The 21,379-nt window shown below is 44.1% G+C and overlaps 1 protein-coding gene across 2 annotated transcripts; it reads right to left on the bottom strand.

Annotated features, from left to right (window-relative positions):
• Nucleotides 1-1,836: 1,836 nt before the first annotated feature.
• LOC139753142 (uncharacterized) lies at nucleotides 1,837-21,373 on the bottom strand. Of its 2 annotated transcripts, none has more exons than XM_071669297.1 (11): nucleotides 21,142-21,373; nucleotides 18,880-19,102; nucleotides 16,889-17,014; nucleotides 16,507-16,608; nucleotides 16,124-16,223; nucleotides 15,703-15,934; nucleotides 11,288-11,402; nucleotides 6,950-7,229; nucleotides 5,369-6,072; nucleotides 4,372-4,464; nucleotides 1,837-3,016 (listed from the first exon to the last, which is right to left on the bottom strand). In XM_071669297.1, the coding sequence occupies exons 2-11, from the start codon at nucleotides 18,979-18,981 to the stop codon at nucleotides 2,849-2,851; spliced, it is 2,022 nt and encodes a 673-aa protein (XP_071525398.1). In that variant the 5' UTR covers nucleotides 18,982-19,102; nucleotides 21,142-21,373; the 3' UTR covers nucleotides 1,837-2,848. The 2 variants fall into 2 exon arrangements, with proteins under 2 accessions (XP_071525398.1, XP_071525399.1); XM_071669298.1 differs by lacking the exon at nucleotides 21,142-21,373 and adding an exon at nucleotides 20,805-20,942.
• Nucleotides 21,374-21,379: the final 6 nt, after the last annotated feature.

Here is a 21,379-nt window from a genome sequence, read left to right as displayed (position 1 = left end):
GATATACAGCCTCGTCGATGGCCTTCTCGCCCGAAAGGAAACAAACTACCCTACTCCTGCGTGGAGAGCAGCCTTGAAACCATAGGAGCCTAACAAATGCATAATGACCATACATATGGTCGTACTCAAGAGGTTAACATACGTATACAGTAGTACTTCCCATAAACTTGAGTGGATATTCCCTGAATCTATAGTACACCAGCCCGTACATCCGCGGCCGCAGGTTACACCACGTCTTCTTAGCTGCCAGTGTTGTGTCCATGGGTCTGATGAAACCCATCAGATCTTCTTTATCATCTGATTCCTACAGACGAGCGAGGTAATCGGTGTTCTTGCCTTTTTATGCCAGTCCTTGCCTACACAATTTAATAATACGAGAATATACGTATATGCATAGCCCTCTACGAAGTCTCACTAAATTTCCATTACTAAGTCAAGAGAATCTTAAATACAGCAGAGTACATGTGTGCTTAGTATACAGAAAACATTATTCATTACTGACTACTTCCCTCTTACCCGTAATGAAATTTAAGTGTACGAATTTACTATAGATATCCATAATATAGATTTATTTTCTATGAAGAATCACTTCATTCGTTTTCTTTAAATCTGTTTAAGAAGCAACAAACAGTTCTTGAGATTTTCATTGGTAATCTTGGCAACAACAATGATTAATGTTTTGTCTACAATAAATCAAGTAAATATTTCATTTTTGTAATTACATTCCTTAATGTACAAATGAAACTTAGTTCAAAGTATTTTTCTTCAATTTTGCATGTCTACACCTTACTGGTCAAAAGATAAATATGAATAAATGTTTAAAGGTTTCTATGAGAAGCAATGTATAAATAACATGATGCAATACACTCCCAGTGCTCTATAAGAATTTTGAAATTTCTATTCAATTCTTGAAGAAACAGTAAAATATCACATCTTACGGCAACAGAAGGAAAGCCAACAGGAAAATTTTTTCCCCACAGGTCAGCGATCATGCTGTTGTTCTAACTGCGTTGCTGACTGCACAGTTGTCTCACGTCTTGTTTAAACCGTAATGAATATTTCATCATGTCTCACATTCAGCGTTGCAAGCAAGTACACACAGTCGCCGGTGCTGCAGTGTTACTTCTTCCTCTCCACATGTCACGTGCAGGAGCTGGAACATTAATCCTCCATGCAGTTCACTGCCCACAGTGCACTGGAATGATTGCTGCTCACATATCAAAACATGTGTCAGGAGCCACACTGCCGTAGTGTTCAACCGTGTGCCTCCAGCAATAATAAGAGCTGAAAGTCTTGCATCACAATGGTCGCTCCGCAGCCCAGGAGATCTACTGATGCCACGTAACACACCAACCAACTCGACTCCTCGCTGCACCGCTGTACATGTACTGTACTGACACTCTGGCGGGTGATACAGAGTATATTCTGACACCTCTCAGGTAAAAAGACAGTAGACTAAATATCACTTGTTCTTTCTTTTTTTCTTTTAAACTATTCGCCATTTCCCGCGTTAGCGAGGTAGCATTAAGAACAGAGGACTGGGCCTTTGAGGGAATACCCTCACCTGGCCCAATTCTCTGTTCCTTCATTTGGAAAAAAAAAAAAAAGAGAGGGGAGGATTTCCAGCCCCCCGCTCCCTCCCCTTTTAGTCGCCTTCTACGACACGCAGGGAATACGTGGGAAGTATTCTTAATCCCCTGAAGTACTACAACACCCCAAACGGCCTACATACAACTGATCCACTACATTCCTGTTCTCCAGACCTACGTACTGGGACTGTAGCGTTCATCAAAAATCGCTTCAAATGTGGCATACCACTGGCATAAAACTTTAAAGTTCGTCATAATACTTTTATTTCATTTATCTCCAGTAAACCAGTACATATCTATTATTTCATTTATCTCTAGTAAAACAGTACATACCTACTATTTCATTTATCTCAAGTAAAACAGTACATATCTATTATTTCATTTATCTCCAGTAAAACAGTTCATATCTATTATTTCATTTATCTCAAGTAAAACAGTACATACCTATTATTTCATTTATCTCCAGTAAAACAGTACATATCTATTATTTCATTTACCTCCAGTAAAACAGTACATATCCATTATTTCATCTATCTTTAGTAAAACAGTACATACCTATTATTTTATTTACCTCCAGTAAAACTACATATCTATTATCATTTCCAGATCAAAAACTTTTACTGTGAAGACTGTCCTTCCCTTAAGATGTGTAGAGCAGATGAAGTCCATCAGGGAGCCACCTGGCGATGTTCATGATACACACACACACAAGCCACTCTCACCTGGACTTTGTCCTATCCTTCTTCACCTATAAACTACCGGCGTCACCTTCACCTGCAACGTTACTTACGTTCCACCATCAGGCCAGCTGTGCTTCTTTCACCTGTACTTTATTCTCCAGCAGCCGATGCTGCCAGCAGTATACCCTCAGCGCTACCTAAATATGCTCACTGTCAGTCATTCTTCCTCTACTACAAAGTCACAATATCTAAAACTTTCAAACTGGTCTCCTTTGAACTAACACTCATGAAATTCTTTGCTAGCGACTACGGAGTGTTTGTCTCATCACTTCCTAGTCACCACTGTCCTTGCCACTCTCCATCACCAGACACGCCACCCACTTCCTGCTCGTCAAAATTTCCCCTTCACTAACGTGATCACAATGACTCGTATGTCACCACAATAGCCCCCCCCCCCCCTTGTGTCATCTCAGTGGGCCCAACCACCTGCGTCAGCAGTGCTCTGAAGTCATCATCACTCCTCACTCCACGTGTCATCTTCACCATCATTAGTCATCCCACTCGTCTGTGTCCTCACCATCACTCGTCGTCCCACTCCTCTTCATCCTCATCGTCCAGGGTGTCGTCGGAGTCGTCGTTGGACTGAATGAACTTGGCCCGCTCCTGCAGCGCGCACAACAACCCCAGCGCTAGCCCTTCCAGACGTGGCGACTCCTCCGTCTTCACGTCCGTGTCGGATGTGTCCACCTAAGATCACAAACACAACTTAAAATGCACTTCCTGCCACCGAGCTAGCACTTCTGATACTGTATCATCCTCAGAGAATCATTAGCCGTTCGGCAGCTTGTATGCAGATTATCATAATGCCTTGTCGGTCTTGTACTTGTATATATCATCAGATAAGGAAAGTTTAGACGTAGTTTGAAAGAATTCTGGTTAATTCTCAATACCCAGCTGGGTTGACAGTACTGTAGTCAAGATCTCTGCAGCTATTCTGAGCAAACGAACAACTTCAACTAACAAGTATTTCCAAAGTCCAGCCAAAGAGAATCTTCTACAAGATTTTTGCGAAGTATCAAGTACTGTTTATAGCCACATATTACCTGATACTTCCCTTGCAACCCTTTGCTTTAAGAGAAAGCTCCATGCCCGGTGACGGTGGCGTCAGCGAAGCAGCTGCACCATAGCGCAAACACGTCCACAAAACATGGACAGAAAGAAAAAATCTACACACGTGTATATGACTCTGTTTATTGTTTCCTGACAAGCAAAAGAAGTTCGGTCAAGTCCCAAAGCATAGGAAGAGGAAAAAGCATGTCCCAAATCTTATCGATACTCTGCCTCTAAACCCCATGTTACACCAACTGAGTCTTCTGGTATGGAACCCAGCGAAAAACGAAGACCACTACCAAATGTGTGACGGCTGGCCGAGATAACATATAAACGGCCACGACAAAAAGACAAAAAGAATGTAATGTGTCCTGCCATAAGGCGAGTCAATATTTGTATTGCTGGAGAGATGGGTGGTGTACAAAACGAACATTAAATATAACACCTAAAGGTCTATGGAGTGTACTTTAAGTCGGATGTGTTTGATGCAAAGGATTTTAAGCAGGGTTGGGGGAGGGGTACCTGTTGGTGGTCGTCCAGTCAATACTGTTTGCTGCTGGGGAGGAATGTATGTGCGAGTATAAGCTGCTCCTGAAGTGAGGCAGGGGCAAAGTTTTTTATCTTAGTTAAGAAGGTTGATTGTTGGTTAAAGAATGGTTTGGGTGGGAAGAGTCTAATGCTGTTGCAAAGACACAGAAAGATAAACAAATATAACATATAAACACGGACTGAAAAAATATATAGACATACGTGGTATACTAATTTGTAAACATTAGAAGAAAATCAATGAGACAGGTAATGGTAAATATATAAATCAATAAATATCTAAGGATCACGTACATAGAGCTACACGGTACAGAAAGATAGCGTTACACAGTTACCATTACCCTTGAGCAGGGCGGTAGGAACCATAACCTTTGAAAGTTCAGGTCAAAGGCCAGTCGACCAGACCCGAGGGTCACCTTGCCATGCTAGGTGGTGGGTTAACTTACCTTGTGTAGCTTGACGCCGCATCTGATATCCTCCAGGAGCTGAGAGCGGTTGTCCAATGGGGCAGCGTTTGTCGCTGCTGAAGGATCCACTTTCTGTCGTGGTCAGAAGACATGACCCATGGTCACAACTTACTCAAGAGACGTTAACACAAGTCGTCATAATCTATAATGTGGTGATGTTTACAGTAGAAGTAACCCTAAGTTTTCAGTGGTGGTAGTGGTTGTTTATAACTGTGGTAATAGCGGTGATTGTGGTAGTGTATAACCTGTGATGGTGATACTGGTTGTGATAGTTTATTACTAGGTAGTGACAACAATGGCTGTGGTCGTTTATACCTCAATGCTGTGTTGGATAACCTGAGTCATGCTGTTGGTTAACCCGAGTTATGTTGTGTTGGTTAACCTGGGTTATAGTCATTCATAAATCAATCAGGTGTTGGTGGAAATAATGGTTAGGTTGGTCACAGTAATACCGTGATAATGGTTAGGTTGGTCACAGTAATACCGTGATAATGGTTAGGTTGGTCACAGTAATACCGTGATAATGGTTAGGTTGGTCACAGTAATACCGTGATAATGGTTAGGTTGGTCACAGTAATACCGTGATAATGGTTAGGTTGGTCACAGTAATACCGTGATAATGGTTAGGTTGGTCACAGTAATACCGTGATAAAAAGCTGAATGTTACTTTGAAACATAGCATGTTACTATGAAGCTGCCTACATGTTACTAGGAAGCTGCCTGCATGTTACTATGAAGCTGCCTGCATGTTACTATGAAGCTGCCTGCATGTTACTATGAAGCTGCCTGCATGTTGAATTAGCATCAAGTTCTCCAGTGGTATGCTTTTTGAACATTCAATTAGCAATGTCAAAAATTTGATAATCATCATATCTATATTAATAAAATTACTGGGCGATTTGTGTCTGCTGAATCATTCCATGTTTGTGGGATGTTCTGAGAGTATGATGAACATGAGAGTAGGTCCCTGGCTTACCTTGAGGGGCCGGACGCCGCTACGGATCTGGTCCAGGAGGGCAGAGCGAGGGTCGGCAGGAGCCCCATGATTTCCTCCCGATGGATGACGCAGGACTCCACCAGTGGGGAAAGGTGGAGTTGGAGGCACTAATCGAGGGAGCGACAGTGGTGGAGGTGGAGGAGCAGGTGGTGCCACTTGCGGTACTGGTGGGGGCGGAGCCACTGGTGGGGATGGAGGTATTGGCTGGGGTTGAGGCACTGGTGGGGGTGGAGGCACTGGTGGGGGTGGAGCTACTGGTGGGGGTGGAGGCACTGGTGGGGGTGGAGGCACAAAATACCTCGACATGGGTGATGACGGTGGAGACATATTTTTCGTTGCTGGAGGTGAGACAGGGTAAGAGATGCCACCAGTATTTAAGGATGGTAGGGTAGGAGGTAAATCACTTCTTGGCATAGTTGGTGGAGATGGATGAAGTGCACCACCTTTTGACACGGGTGGGTGGGATGGAGGCATACCGGCCTTTGAACTGTTTGTTAAGGACGAAGAAAGACTGTCTTTGGAGAGAGGCTGTTGCGATGGTGGATGGACACTTCTGGCAGGTGGTGGAGGGACGGGAATCAAGTATTTGGGAGGAGGAGGAGGTGGGACTTCATCGCCAGCACAGCGAACTCCCTGGCCACTGCGAGGAGGGGGTGTCCGAGGCGTGGCCTTCTTGGCAGCCTCTGAAAAAAAAAGCAAATATCATCTTTACATTCTTTTTGAAAGAAATCTACAGGTGGCCTACATCTTAATACTTGACCAACACAACTTCTATGGTATACCGTGTGACATGTACAGTACGACAATACCACGACCAATCAAGTCTATTGTAGACACAGATGACTGAAAGAAAAGATTGACAAAATATCACAAACCAGACTGGGAATAAATTTTAATAACACGCAATGTTATCGCAGATAAACTGTGTCCGGCTCACTGTACCTGGTAACACCAGATCAAAGGATGTGCCTGGGCAAAATCATGCCCCAGTATGACCATCTCGGATCAAAGGCAAAATAACTGGGACGAGGAAAACAGACTGCAGTCAATGTTCCTCTGATGTTTGTGGACACTATTCTTCAAGGTGGAAACATTATGGAAACAAAAAACTAGAGAGAGAGGAAATCCACAGATTCGCTGCACAAGAGAGAAGGTATCACAAAGGTTGATCTTCGTGTAGTTGGTCTCGAAATAGAAGCTATGGAAAGCAACAACTAGATACATGCCTTGGATGCAGGTCCGAGAGGCTGGCACACACGTAGGATGCCCATGAGCAACGAGAATCTGATCGCTTCTTAATAGCGATCAATACCCACCATGGTCGGGGCAGGTATGACCAAAGTTTAATTGTAAACAATATTCGTCTACAAAATATATACTAACTTATTTTCAATATTTCAAAAATAAATAGACCGAAACCATGTAATTATCATCTTAAGGGTCGCAGCTGACACTGAAAACATAAATCATCTCGTGATATAAGGATTATCATATCTTGCATCAAGTTCTAACTACACAAGAGATCGACGGTCCAATACACTCACGTTCACTGAACCTTACCAGGTGTTGGTTGAGGCGTTCGAGCAGGTGTGGGTGGAGGAGGAAGTGCCGAATGGACCGATGATGAAGGATTGGTACTCAAGGGTGGTGGAGGAGCTGCTCTACAGCCGTAGGAGCCAGGGTGCTGCCTGCCGTCGTTGACGCTGTGGTCACCCTCATTGCGCCTCGAGTACTTCCTACTGGCCTTCCTGAACTCCTCCATCCCACCGTGAGTCTCGATGTAGTCGAACACAAACTCACGTGTGTTATCGTCAGAGAGCTCCTTCTGATCCAAGCCCACCTGTTGACAGTAACAACGGTTTTCTATTATGCTGAAAGATCCATCATGGACAAGTCCTTACCTCAGATTTAAAGGTGAAGACAACTTAAAACTATACCGCATCAAATCAGTCCTGACCCATGAGGAGTCACAACCCACACTAACGTAATGGACTCCCGTAGTGTAGCGGCCAGCGTTCCTGACCGTCATGCATTCACGGGCCGCCCGCCGCCCAGGGTCGAGCGCAGAGGTTCGAATCCTGGTTGCGGCAGTCGGTCCACCGTCACCGTCAAACCTAGTCTCCTGCATGAGTACGAGATGTCTGCAGCCGATAACACTATTTGTCCGGATAACTTTTAAACTGTAATAATATTTGTTGAAATTTGCTGTATCTTCTAACAAGGTGTAATCAACTTCTTACACAATGTATCACTATTTTTAGCACAAAATGAAACTCAAAAAACTGGCCAATTTGTATGCGTGTTCCAGAGTACCTGACGACCTTGAATTCAATGGACTACCAAAAATATCACGGTAAAATCTAAAGCAATAAATCTTTCTAAATGACTAGGTCCCTTTACGAGAAATGACAAAGTTTTACACAACGAACACAACTGCCAAACAAAAAAAAATAATGAAACTCAATTCATTCTGCCACTATAACCCTTAGGGCACAGGTCAAATGTCAGACTATCACACACAAGGGTTGTGCCCTCATCCATGAGAGTTCAGTGGAGTGTGGCTACTACACACGGAGGTGAACAATGTTAATACCAAAATCAGGTTACTGAAGTCCTACTAACAAGATCATACTGAAGTGTTTATAAACAAGTTTTGATACTTGAATGTTTATAACCTGATGATAAAGAGAGTTTATAATGATAATAATGATGATGATGATAATGAATATAAGAAGGTTAGGACGCTGAACATTACTAAGAACAAGGTGAGCAGACTGAACATGGGAGTAATTATGGATGGTAGTGAGGGTTTGACACATAATAAGGTATATCACTGTTGACCTCGTCTCTGATAGTCTACGTGGTAAGGCAGTGTGCCTAACTGGTGGATCCTGCGGGTAACTTCCCCGTCTTATCAGATCACACAAGCTTCCATGAATTAGTCAGTCATCCATAATGCTGTGTGGGGGAGGCGAGTGTTGCCGTTTGGGGGAGGCGAGTGTTGCTGTATAGGGAGGCGAGTGTTGTTGTGTGGGGAAGGCAAGTGTTGCTGTGTGGGGAGGCGAGTGTTGCTGTGTGGGGAGGCGAGTATTGCTGTATGGGGAGGCAAGTGTTGCTGTGTGAGGAAGGCGAGTGTTACTCTGTGGGGGAGGCGAGTGTTGCTGTGTGGGGGAGGCGAGTGTTGCTGTGTGGGGGAGGCGAGTGTTGCTGTGTGGGGGAGGCGAGTGTTGCTGCGTGGGGGAGGCGAGTGTTGCTGCGTGGGGGAGGCGAGTGTTGCTGCGTGGGGGAGGCGAGTGTTGCTGTGTGAGGAAGGCGAGTGTTGCTGTGTGAGGAAGGCGAGTGTTGCTGTGTGAGGAAGGCGAGTGTTGCTGTGTGAGGAAGGCGAGTGTTGCTGTGTGGGGGAGGCGAGTGTTGCTGTGTGGGGGAGGCGAGTGTTGCTGTGTGGGGGAGGCGAGTGTTGCTGTGTGAGGAAGGCGAGTGTTGCTGTGTGAGGAAGGCGAGTGTTGCTGTGTGAGGAAGGCGAGTGTTGCTGTGTGAGGAAGGCGAGTGTTGCTGTGTGGGGGAGGCGAGTGTTGCTGTGTGGGGGAGGCGAGTGTTGCTGTGTGGGGGAGGCGAGTGTTGCTGTGTGAGGAAGGCGAGTGTTGCTGTGTGAGGAAGGCGAGTGTTGCTGTGTCGGGGAGGCGAGTGTTGCTGTGTGGGGGAGGCGAGTGTTGCTGTGTGGGGGAGGCGAGTGTTGCTGTGTGGGGGAGGCGAGTGTTGCTGTGTGGGGAGGCGAGTGTTGCTGTGTGGGGGAGGCGAGTGTTGCTGTGTGGGGAGGCGAGTGTTGCTGTGTGGGGGAGGCGAGTGTTGCTGCGTGGGGGAGGCGAGTGTTGCTGCGTGGGGGAGGCGAGTGTTGCTGTGTGGGGGAGGCGAGTGTTGCTGTGTGGGGGAGGCGAGTGTTGCTGTGTGGGGAAGGCGAGTGTTGCTGTGTGAGGAAGGCGAGTGTTGCTGTGTGGGGGAGGCGAGTGTTGCTGTGTGAGGAAGGCGAGTGTTGCTGTGTGAGGAAGGCGAGTGTTGCTGTGTGAGGAAGGCGAGTGTTGCTGTGTGAGGAGGCGAGTGTTGCTGTGTGAGGAAGGCGAGTGTTGCTGTGTGGGGGAGGCGAGTGTTGCTGTATAGGGAGGCGAGTGTTGTTGTGTGGGAGGCGAGTGTTGCTGTGTGGGGGAGGCGAGTGTTGCTGTGTGGGGGAGGCGAGTGTTGCTGTGTGGGGGAGGCGAGTGTTGCTGTGTGGGGGAGGCGAGTGTTGCTGTGTGGGGGAGGCGAGTGTTGCTGTGTGGGGGAGGCGAGTGTTGCTGTCACGCCTCATCCTCGCAGGAACCCTCGTGCTGGCCACACTGACCCTCACATGAGTGTGAGATCAACGAACAACTGTCTGTAATGTTTACTGTCGTACTGTCTGTAATGTTTACTTATGTAGAATGTAATGTTTACTGACGTACTGTCTGTAATTTTTACTGATGTAGGGTGCAATGTTTACTGACGTACTGTCTGTAATGTTTACTGATGTAAAGTGTAATGTTTACTGTCGTACTGTCCGTAATGTTTACTGATGTTGAGTGTAATGTTTACTGACGTACTGTCTGTAATGTTTACTGTCTTACAGTCTGTAATGTTTACTGATGTAGAGTGTAATGTTTACTGTCGTACTGTTTGTAATGTTTACTGATGTACAGTGTAATGTTTACTGACGTACCGTCTGTAATGTTTACTGATGTAGAGTGTAATGTTTACTGACGTACTGTCTGTAATGTTTACTGATGTAAAGTGTAATGTTTACTGTCGTACTGTTTGTAATGTTTACTGATGTACAGTGTAATGTTTACTGACGTACTGTCTGTAATGTTTACTGTCTTACTGTCTGTAATGTTTACTGATGTAGAGTGTAATGTTTACTGTCGTACTGTCTGTAATGTTTACTGATGAAGAGTGTAATGTTTACTGACGTACTGTCTGTAATGTTTACTGATGTTGAGTGTAATGTTTACTGTCGTACTGTCTGTAATGTTTACTGATGTAGAGTGTAATTTTTACTGCCGTACTGTCAGTAATGCTTACTGATGTTGAGTGTAATGTTTACTGTCGTACTGTCTGTAATGTTTACTGATGTAGAGTGTAATGTTTACTGACGTACTGTCTGTAATGTTTACTGATGTTGAGTGTAATGTTTACTGTCGTACTGTCTGTAACGTTTACTGATGTTGAGTGTAATGTTTACTGTCGTACTGTCTGTAATCATTTTGAAATCTACTGACTACCGCTAACTACAGTAATTAGAAATACAACGCCAACAATTCTGACAACTTTTGTTTTCAGATTTACCGCCGATCTTGATCATATACATTACAGGTCAGCTGCGTAGCAATGTTTCTATACAGTACTATGATATAGCTAGAGTTGCTCCATAAATCCAGGTCACGAAACAAAATATCAATATTAGCCACTTCATCTCTGATGAAAATCAAACCTAGCACAAGGGAAGATCTCAGTGATACGGTAATCAAACTGACGACATCTAGTCTTATCTTATCTTTATCAGCGCCACTCATGCGCCAGATCCACCAACCATCATCATATTCAACAATGACTCCTGCCGAATTTGTATCACTTCATACATCGCAACCAGTCAGGTGTATCTGGTCGTCCTAGGGAGTCATCTACCGCAACCAGTCAGATGTGTCTGGTCGTCCTAGGGAGCCGTCAGTCAGATGTGTCTGGTCGTCCTAGGGAGCCGTCAGTCAGATGTATCTGGTCGTCCTAGGGAGCCGTCAGTCAGGTGTGTCATGTCGTCCTAGGGAGCCGTCAGTCAGGTGTGTCATGTCGTCCTAGGAGCGGACGACGTGTGGCAGGTCTGCTGCTACTTACGGCCATCAGCAGGTCCCGCAGCTCCTCGTCCACGTTGAAGGAGGCGAGGGTGTTCTTGCCGATCCCGACGTGGCTCACATGCTTGAAGTCGGTGGGCAGCCCGATCATCTCCTTCCTGCCGACCACACCAGTTACACGTTGTTATGGTAACACTGGCCACCGACGCACCACACATGGCTACACCACACACTGTTCAGCCCCAACACACATGGTAACATAAGGGCCTCATGGCTGTATTATACACCACTATGCCATGCGAGCTACCATACGACAGAGTACGCACTATGCTATATACCAGACACTGATATGTACTACCTCCTACACACACACACACACACACACACACACACATTATGTGAGGTACACCAACTTCTCCCCATACAAAATAAAAGTTCCCATCCTACATACGTAAGGCCTAATGACTCATGCTAATCTCCCGCTTTAGCAGAACTCAACCGCAAATCATGGGTAAACATTCGTGGTTTCCATTTCCCAGGTCAGTGATGGGTAGGGAGGAGGTGACACCATACTGATCACATTATGAATTTAATGCAATAACGTCCATAGGTCATCATAACGTCCATAGGTCACCATAACGTCCATAGGTCACCATCACGTCCATAGGTCACCATCACGTCCACAGGTCACCATAACGTCCACAGGTCACCATAACGTCCATAGGTCACCATAACGTCCACAGGTCACCATAACGTCCATAGGTCACCATCACGTCCACATGTCACCATAACGTCCACAGGTCACCATTGTCATACAACATCGTAACTCTCGGCCAACAGCATCAACAAGTGCTCATTAAATAACAGGAAGTTTGCATGTTGTAATTATATTATATAACCAACAAGCAGCAAGATAAAGTGTCACACAATCATCACGCAAACCAAACAAAATAACTACATACAAATTTACAAGCACACATCCAGTGTCTCATAGAACTACAGAAATCGAAGAAAAATATACGAATCATCAGTTAAAATCTTAAACCATTCAAGCTATTTTCTTAATAACATTGTGATCACCGACCCAGATCTGTCCTACTCGCATCGGTGCAGCCTGTCTTAATCACCTGTATACACACACACACACACACACACATATATATATATATATATATATATATATATATATATATATATATATATATATATATATATATATATATATATATATTATTATTATTATTATTATACTTTGTCGCTGTCTCCCGCGTTTGCGAGGTAGCGCAAGGAAACAGACAAAAGAAATGGCCCAACCCCCCCCCCCCCATACACATGTATATACATACGTCCACACACGCAAATATACATACCTACACAGCTTTCCATGGTTTACCCCAGACGCTTCAAATGCCTTGCTTCAATCCACTGACAGCACGTCAACCCCGGTATACCACATCGCTCCAATTCACTCTATTCCTTGCCCTCCTTTCACCCTCCTGCATGTTCAGGCCCCGATCACACAAAATCTTTTTCACTCCATCTTTCCACCTCCAATTTGGTCTCCCTCTTCTCCTTGTTCCCTCCACCTCCGACACATATATCCTCTTGGTCAATCTTTCCTCACTCATCCTCTCCACGTGCCCAAACCACTTCAAAACACCCTCTTCTGCTCTCTCAACCACGCTCTTTTTATTTCCACACATCTCTCTTACCCTTACGTTACTCACTCGATCAAACCACCTCACACCACACATTGTCCTCAAACATCTCATTTCCAGCACATCCATCCTCCTGCGCACAACTCTATCCATAGCCCACGCCTCGCAACCATACAACATTGTTGGAACCACTATTCCTTCAAACATACCCATTTTTGCTTTCCGAGATAATGTTCTCGACTTCCACACATTCTTCAAGGCCCCCAGGATTTTCGCCCCCTCCCCCACCCTATGATCCACTTCCGCTTCCATGGTTCCATCCGCTGCCAGATCCACTCCCAGATATCGAAAACACTTCACTTCCTCCAGTTTTTCTCCATTCAAACTCACCTCCCAATTGACTTGACCCTCAACTCTACTGTACCTAATAACCTTGCTCTTATTCACATATATATATATATATATATATATATATATATATATATATATATATATATATATATATATATATATATATATATATATATACATATATATATATATATATATATGTATATATATATATTATCCCTGGGGATAGGGGTGAAAGAATACTTCCCACGTATTCCCTGCGTGTCGTAGAAGGCGACTAAAAAGGGAGGGAGCGGGGGGCTGGAAATCCTCCCCTCTCGTTTTTTTTTTTTTTTTTTTTTTAAAAGAAGGAACAGAGAATTGGGCCAGGTGAGGGTATTCCCTCAAAGGCCCAGTCCTCTGTTCTTAACGCTACCTCGCTAATGCGGGAAATGGCAAATAGTTTGAAAGAAAAGAAAGAAAGAATATATATATATATATATATATATATATATATATATATATATATATATATATTTTTTTTTTTTTTTTTTTTTTTTTTTTTGCATTGTCGCTGTGTCCCGCGTTTGCGAGGTAGCACAAGGAAACAGACGAACGAAATGGCGCAACCCACCCCCATACACATCTATATACATACGTCCACACACGCAAATATACATACCTACACAGCTTTCCATGGTTTACCCCAGACGCTTCACATGCCCTGATTCAACCCACTGACAGCACGTCAACCCCGGTATACCACATCGATCCAATTCACTCTATTCCTTGCCCTCCTTTCACCCTCCTGCATGTTCAGGCCCCGATCACACAAAATCTTTTTCACTCCATCTTTCCACCTCCAATTTGGTCTCCCACTTCTCCTCGTTCCCTCCACCTCCGATACATATATCCTCTTGGTCAATCTTTCCTCACTCATTCTCTCCATGTGCCCAAACCATTTCAAAACACCCTCTTCTGCTCTCTCAACCAAGCTCTTTTTATTTCCACACATCTCTCTCACCCTTACGTTACTTACTCGATCAAACCACCTCACACCACACATTGTCCTCAAACATCTCATTTCCAGCACATCCACCCTCCTGCGCACAACTCTATCCATAGCCCACGCCTCGCAACCATACAACATTGTTGGAACCACTATTCCTTCAAACATACCCATTTTTGCTTTCCGAGATAATGTTCTCGACTTCCACACATTCTTCAAGGCTCCCAGAATTTTCGCCCCCTCCCCCACCCTATGATCCACTTCCGCTTCCATGGTTCCATCCGCTGCCAGATCCACTCCCAGATATCTAAAACACCTTACTTCCCCCAGTTCTTCTCCATTCAAACTTACCTCCCAATTGACTTGACCCCCAACCCTACTGTACCCAATAACCTTGCTCTTATTCACATTTACTCTTAACTTTCTTCTTTCACACACTTTACCAAACTCAGTCACCAGCTTCTGCAGTTTCTCACATGAATCAGCCACCAGCGATGTATCATCAGCGAACAACAACTGACTCACTTCCCAAGCTCTCTCATCCCCAACAGACTTCATACTTGCCCCTCTTTCCAAAACTCTTGCATTCACCTCCCTAACAACCCCATCCATAAACAAATTAAACAACCATGGAGACATCACACACCCCTGCCGCAAACCTACATTCACTGAGAACCAATCACTTTCCTCTCTTCCTACACGTACACATGCCTTACATCCTCGATAAAAACTTTTCACCCCTTCTATAACAACTTGCCTCCCACACCATATATTCTTAATACCTTCCACAGAGCATCTCTATCAACTCTATCATATGCCTTCTCCAGATCCATAAATGCTACATACAAATTCATTTGCTTTTCTAAGTATTTCTCACATACATTCTTCAAAGCAAACACCTGATCCACACATCCTCTACCACTTCTGAAACCACAGTGCTCTTCCCCAATCTGATGCTCTGTACATGCCTTCACCCTCTCAATCAATACCCTCCCATACAATTTACCAGGAATACTATATATATATATATATATATATATATATATATATATATATATATATATATATATATATATATATATATATATATATTCGCCATTTCCCGCATTAGCGAGGTAGCGTTAAGAAGAGGACTGAGCCTGAGGGAATATCCTCACTTGGTCCCCTTCTCTATTCCCTTTTGGAAAATCAAAAACGGGAGAGGAGGATTTCCAACCCCAACGCCCTCCGTTCCCTCCCCTTTTAGTCGATTTCTACGTCATGCAGGGAGTACGTGGGAAGTATTCTTTCTCCTTTATCCCTAGGGTTAATATACATATATATATATATATATATATATATATATATATATATATATATATATATATATATATATATATATATATATATATATATATATACATAATATATTTAGTGATAAGACTGAGAGCCTATTTATGATACATGGTGGGAATGAAGTACCTATATTTCTTCTTTTCTCTCTTGGTACCCATACCCAAGAACTTCTTCTCTTTGTGTGTTGGCTGCATCGTCCTGTAGTTCTGCTGTGTTTGCTGTATTTGTTGTTGTTGTTGCTGCTGTTGTTGTTGTTGTTGTTGTTGTTGTTGTTGTTGTTGTTGCTGCTGCTGCTGCTGCTGCCCCGTTCCTGCATACAGCCTCTGTTGTTGCTGCTGCATTGCTTGCCTCTTCCTCTCTGCAGGGATGAGAACAATGAATTAAACTTCTGACACATTGTGCAAGAGTCCGGGTCAACAAAGCTGGTCTAGGGCCAGCTTCCCCCACATTGGTCCACACCAGGTTCCCCTACACTGGTTAAGACCAGGTTCCCCTACACTAGTCCACAACAGGTTACTCTATATTGGTTCTGAAGGTTAGAACTGACCTTCCCTCTTCCGCCTCCTGTTCATCAGCAGGGTGTTGACGGCCTTCAGGAAGTTGGCGGCGTCAGCGTCGTCAGAGAAGTTAAAGCCAACCATCCGGTCCTGTCCAAAGGAGAACAGACAAGAATGTATCTACTTTTCTGTCTACGTCAGACAACAGCAAACAATGGTCTTTACTGACAATTGTCTACATGCTTAAACCTCCGCACAAACTACGGATATAGTGACACGCAATGCCTTAAGCTTTACTGAACAGGCAACTGATAAATACTTATGTAAACACAGATGACCATCTCTCCTCAGGAACATGGAAACCCATAGTGGTTATACAAACTCGGAAGTGTTATTATCAAGGAAAGTGAACGAGATGAGAGCTACACTTTACATCACTCTCGAACTGGTGGAAGAAGTCCCTGGAGTCGTGATATTCGAACTCCCGATACACCTCCTGCTCAAACGTTCTCACGCCCTCCACGATGTCATACACCTGCAACATAGATGACAGGTGGGCAATCCTGATTCCCTGAGGGCCGTTCACTGATGAGACGGGTATAAACTGTCCATCATATCAGTAATATTCACATCGTTATTCTGGTGATGACAGACAAGGTTTGTGAAGAACCTAACATTTGATCACAACTGTAGAAAACATCAAGACTAGGACACTCATATGGACCAGGGAGTGGATCTAAACAGCCACATAACATGAAGCACCTGTTTAGTAAGTGTCAATGTACGGTCAGTCGGGCAGAGTGACGCTGACTGACCTGGATGTAGAAGGACTTGCGGTTGCTGTCCTTGGTGAAGGTGGCCACGCCCGTCATCATCTTGAGCCAGTAGTTGTGGTTCGGGTGTTCTGTACCGTACACCTGCACCACACCTGTAGCCTGCGCCTGTAACGTCACCGGTCATACGCCATTACAGGAAACCTTATGTGTTATCCCTACATCAGGTACATGACAGACTTGGAGAGTTATAACACTTGTACTCAATAATGTTGAGGGAGTGATCAGTAACGTGGACGTAACCATGGAATACTAGATGGTGACATGATCTGGGTCGGCGGTACAAGGGAAACAGTAATATCATAACAGCCCAGCATACAGTACAAAGTGGTACACACAAGTGCTACAAGGAAAGCCTGGGTGCGGCTATATGATCCTACACGTCCTTCCAAGAAGACACCTCTAGTATCTTCAGGTCTCCCAAGTAGAGAGGTATGACCTTTGAGCCAGACGGTACGACCTTTAGCCTGGGGCTTGGGTTACAAGACCAGGCACCTCACTTAAGAGTCGTTCCGTCGTGTTCAGAGGGTTAAATGAAATCTAGAATTATAAGATAAAAAATAACTGTGATAATAATGATACAACAACTCGGTTATCAGAGGACATACGTACAATACGAGTGTAGGAATGTAAGAGCGTCAGTCTCCATACGATTCCATTAGCTTTGTAATGTCCTAATCTGTGTGACTTGCTCCAACTTAACCGGTTGATTACCACTACAACAATGTATTGTCATGTAACCAAGCTTACTCGTCTCCCAACTTTCTCATTTTGTGTCGTTAATCACCTGCCAATGTCCTACCTCACGTGACTCTCCTTACGGATCAGATGATAGACTCCGAGTCCAAAGTCACTCATCAGTGTCCTACTCTACCTGTGAGAGTCCCGTCAGATCTGGCAGTGAGCTAAGTTGTCTGTCAGTTTGGTAACGCTTGCGAGCATCCTAATCTCGCCCGATGGAGTCCAGTCTGGTCCAACGAGATCCTATCTTACCCGACGGAACCCTAATTTACCCTACGAGTCTTTAAGTCTCCCGACGGGGACCTGACACACCCAAAAATCACCCAGAGTGGCCCTGATTCACCCTAAAGAGCCCTGACTCACACCACACTGCTTAACTTACAAGTGATAACAATGCGCCCTAAGCCAGTAGTGTCCTAGTCTCTCATTCCCCATCCCCCCCCACACCCAACCAACCAAACCTTCGGCACTGTAATTTACTAGGCTGTGTTCTGATCACTGGAGTGCTATAATTCACTCGCAATATGCTAACTCACTCGAGCGCTCTGATCCTGAAATTCCCCAACGCACGTCAGTGCCCTAATTCCCCCAGTCTCCTAACTCACCCAGTAATATTCTAATTTTGTTACCAGTCCATGACTTGCCACAGATTCTCAACAAATCTGTATGGCAACCACCCTCATGTGCCTGACGTAACTAGAAGTCCCTTAGCTCACATGAATCCTCGATAGCGCTTAAGCAAGAGTTCTAACAACTTACAGTATCGTATATCACTAACAGTCTGGCTTAACTCTACCCACAGTTACCCAACTCTCCAAAAATGCTTTAACTCCGATAGCGCCCCAATTCCACCGATAATGACCTAATACTCCATGTGTCTTAACTCCCTGCACCCGACATCATCCTTGCTCTTTAAATAGTGTCTAACTCCGACAGTATCCTAATTCCCACGACAGTACCCTAACGCCCCCGACACTTCTCGTATCTCCCTTAACTCCCCCGAGACTACATCAACACCCGAACACTGCCCTAATTCTCCCGGAACCCCAACTCCTCAATGGTGACTCTCCGACTGCCTAAACACGTCTGAGTGTTTTAATTCCCCAAGCATTGCATGAACTACCCGACGGTGCCTTACCTCCTAAGACAGTGTCGTAACTCCCAGACTGTTCCTTAACGCCCCTACAAGACCTTAAAACACACACACACACACACACACTGCTTGTGCTCACCTGAGAGCGCGGGCCGAGCAGCCTGAACACGGTGTTGTTCTCCTCGTTGGTGAGGACCACAGAGGGCTGGTGCGCCGGCTGTGCTCTCGATTGTCCCACCATCCTCCCACTGGTGGCCTGGATCCCCGGTAGTCAACAGTTGATTGCCAAGCCCCTTTGAGTCAACAGCTGGGCTCACTGATGGTCACTTGCTGGGCTCCCTGATAGTCAGTAACCAGTCTCACTGGTAATCAAATAATATGGTATAAGAATAAAGCCAGCCTACTGATCATATACTTCATATATTAAATTGTATAATCTGTGGTGGGTCACAGTATTTCTTTTGAGGTGGTCACAGTTGTGATGCTGCCTGGCTATGTAAACCTGCTTTATGATGGTCCCTGACTAAATAAGCCCAGTTCGTGATGCCTTGCTATGTCAGCTCAGTTAATGACGCTGTCAGGCAATGTAAGCTCAGTTTTTGATGCTGTCTCTGTGAGCTGTTGATGTTGTCTGTCTATGTAAGCTCAGTTTGTGATGCTACCAAGCTATAAATTTAAGCTGTTGTGATGCTGCTAGCTATGTAAACTCAATATATACTGCTGATTGGCTATAAAAGCTCACTTTAAGATGCTCCCTGGCGATGTAAGCTCAGTTACATTTAACGACTGTCAGCTTGAGCTGGACGGTACGATCCTTAGGGTAAGTGGACTAGTGAAACAAGCAAACGAGTTCAGAAAAGCACAATTAGAAACAATTTTCATCACAATGAACTGCGTAAATCAAACTACGTATTTGGAGAAAGTAATAAGATCAGCATATTATAAGATGTTGCAATTGCTATATCAGAGCAAAGCTATAGGTACTATTGTCGCTTTGGACTATCTGGAGATGTTCATCATGTGAATTGTAAAGTTTGTGGCTAAATACATAGACACAATCTAGAACATTGTCTTACAATGTGAAAAAATAGAGCCTTTTAGGGTTAGGTCTAAACATACCCTGCAGGAAATTTCAGGCACCTTATTATTAATAACAAGATACCTAAAAATTTAAGTTTGTATCCAATTTAGCATCTGATCAGTAAAACTTGCCATATGAAACTATGTAATGTATATAATGAGGTTCATAAGATGAATTGAAGTTGTAACAACGTATGCAACATTAACCCACTGGGATATGACCAAGACCCTTTGTGACTTTGAAATCTGAAATACTTTTGCACTACCGCTCACAGGATGAGCATGGAGGAGGCACAATATATTTGTCAGGGACACCGGAACAAATCAATCCATGCTTCACCTAACAGCTGAGGGTCAGGTCAAAGATCGAGCCATCACACTAAAATTTTGGTCGTAACATCACGCCCAAGGAATTCCTCATTTTCCTAATTGGAATCTGTCATAGATTTATGTTATATTTTTCACAGAAAATATATACCGGAGTATGGAATACATCACATCAAATCATACATTGGGGTGCTCATACTTAACGATATACCAAAAATAAGATTTCGGGAATCATGGTGGTATGTATCTAAGAATACCTATTAGTACATATGTAGGTACATAACGTGAGGTCACAGATAGGGTACAATCAGTATCGTCCATAAAATCCAAAGCAGATATATAATTTTACATTTACCAACGGACAAGAGAACTGACGGGTCTCGACAGTGACCTCTAGACTGATCTTAGGTGGGTTCATCCTCTAATTTCTATCAAAGGGTAAAAAGATCAAAAGGATAATGTTACGATAGGGTATCTTTAATTATCCTTGGCTACGCAAAACTGGCATAACCAAGCACAGACTAAACTAAACTAGGCTATTTGGCTAAACCAAACTGACTTCACCCAACTTAATCCAAGTCGTAGCTTGACAAGGGCCGGAAGTTACAGTTCCGATATCATAAAGTTAACAACTTATCTTTTTGATCCTGAACTAACCAAATTGATAGGACTCCGATATTTCACAGTCAATCACTGAAAGGCATATCAGTTACTGTAGCTATCAGCCACCACCATCTGCTGGTCTGTAAGGTGCGCAGTACCAAATGTTGACAGAACGCCATCAAGGTTTTGGTTACCGTTCGGAAGATGGTCATCCTACTTCTGAATCATGACCAACATTGTTCCATGACGGGCTTGGATGAGATCTCGGCTTGTAGCAAGGGAATCAACTAGTGCCAACAACCCAGAGGCCTCTAACATTTCCCCAATAACACTGCCTTTACCTAGACAAGCAAAGAACTAAATATGCCGTCTGACAACACCTCAAACTTACCTGACGAAACAAAAACAATAAGTCAGCCTTATCATTAATACAGTCTTCATTACGGCTTCTAGGTATACCAGCTTCTAAAATGAAATCCAAAGTTACGAAAGGTGAGGAACATATCCACAATTGTGTATCTGATAAAAGAAATGAAAAAAAATGCTGTCTGCACTCGTTGACGGATGCACAATGAAACTGACTGCCGCATTCTACTTCTACCCCGTGTCCAGACTGCGGCAGCACTCCA

Source organism: Panulirus ornatus, chromosome 14 (assembly GCF_036320965.1).
Source record: "Panulirus ornatus isolate Po-2019 chromosome 14, ASM3632096v1, whole genome shotgun sequence".
Taxonomy (NCBI): domain Eukaryota; kingdom Metazoa; phylum Arthropoda; class Malacostraca; order Decapoda; family Palinuridae; genus Panulirus; species Panulirus ornatus.
This window is presented reverse-complemented; position numbering and strand designations above follow the sequence as displayed.

What these genes read in the sequence shown, in the direction of transcription:
- LOC139753142 (XM_071669297.1), bottom strand. Translation starts at nt 18,981, where the DNA reads ATGGTGGGACAATCGAGAGCACAGCCGGCGCACCAGCCCTCTGTGGTC. An exon ending in TCCACCAGTTCGAGAGTGAT is followed by an intron (nt 16,224 to 16,506) that starts GTAAAGTGTAGC and finishes TCCTTTGGACAG; the next exon opens with GACCGGATGGTTGGCTTTAA. An exon ending in AGAGAAAAGAAGAAATATAG is followed by an intron (nt 11,403 to 15,702) that starts GTACTTCATTCC and finishes TGTGGTCGGCAG; the next exon opens with GAAGGAGATGATCGGGCTGC.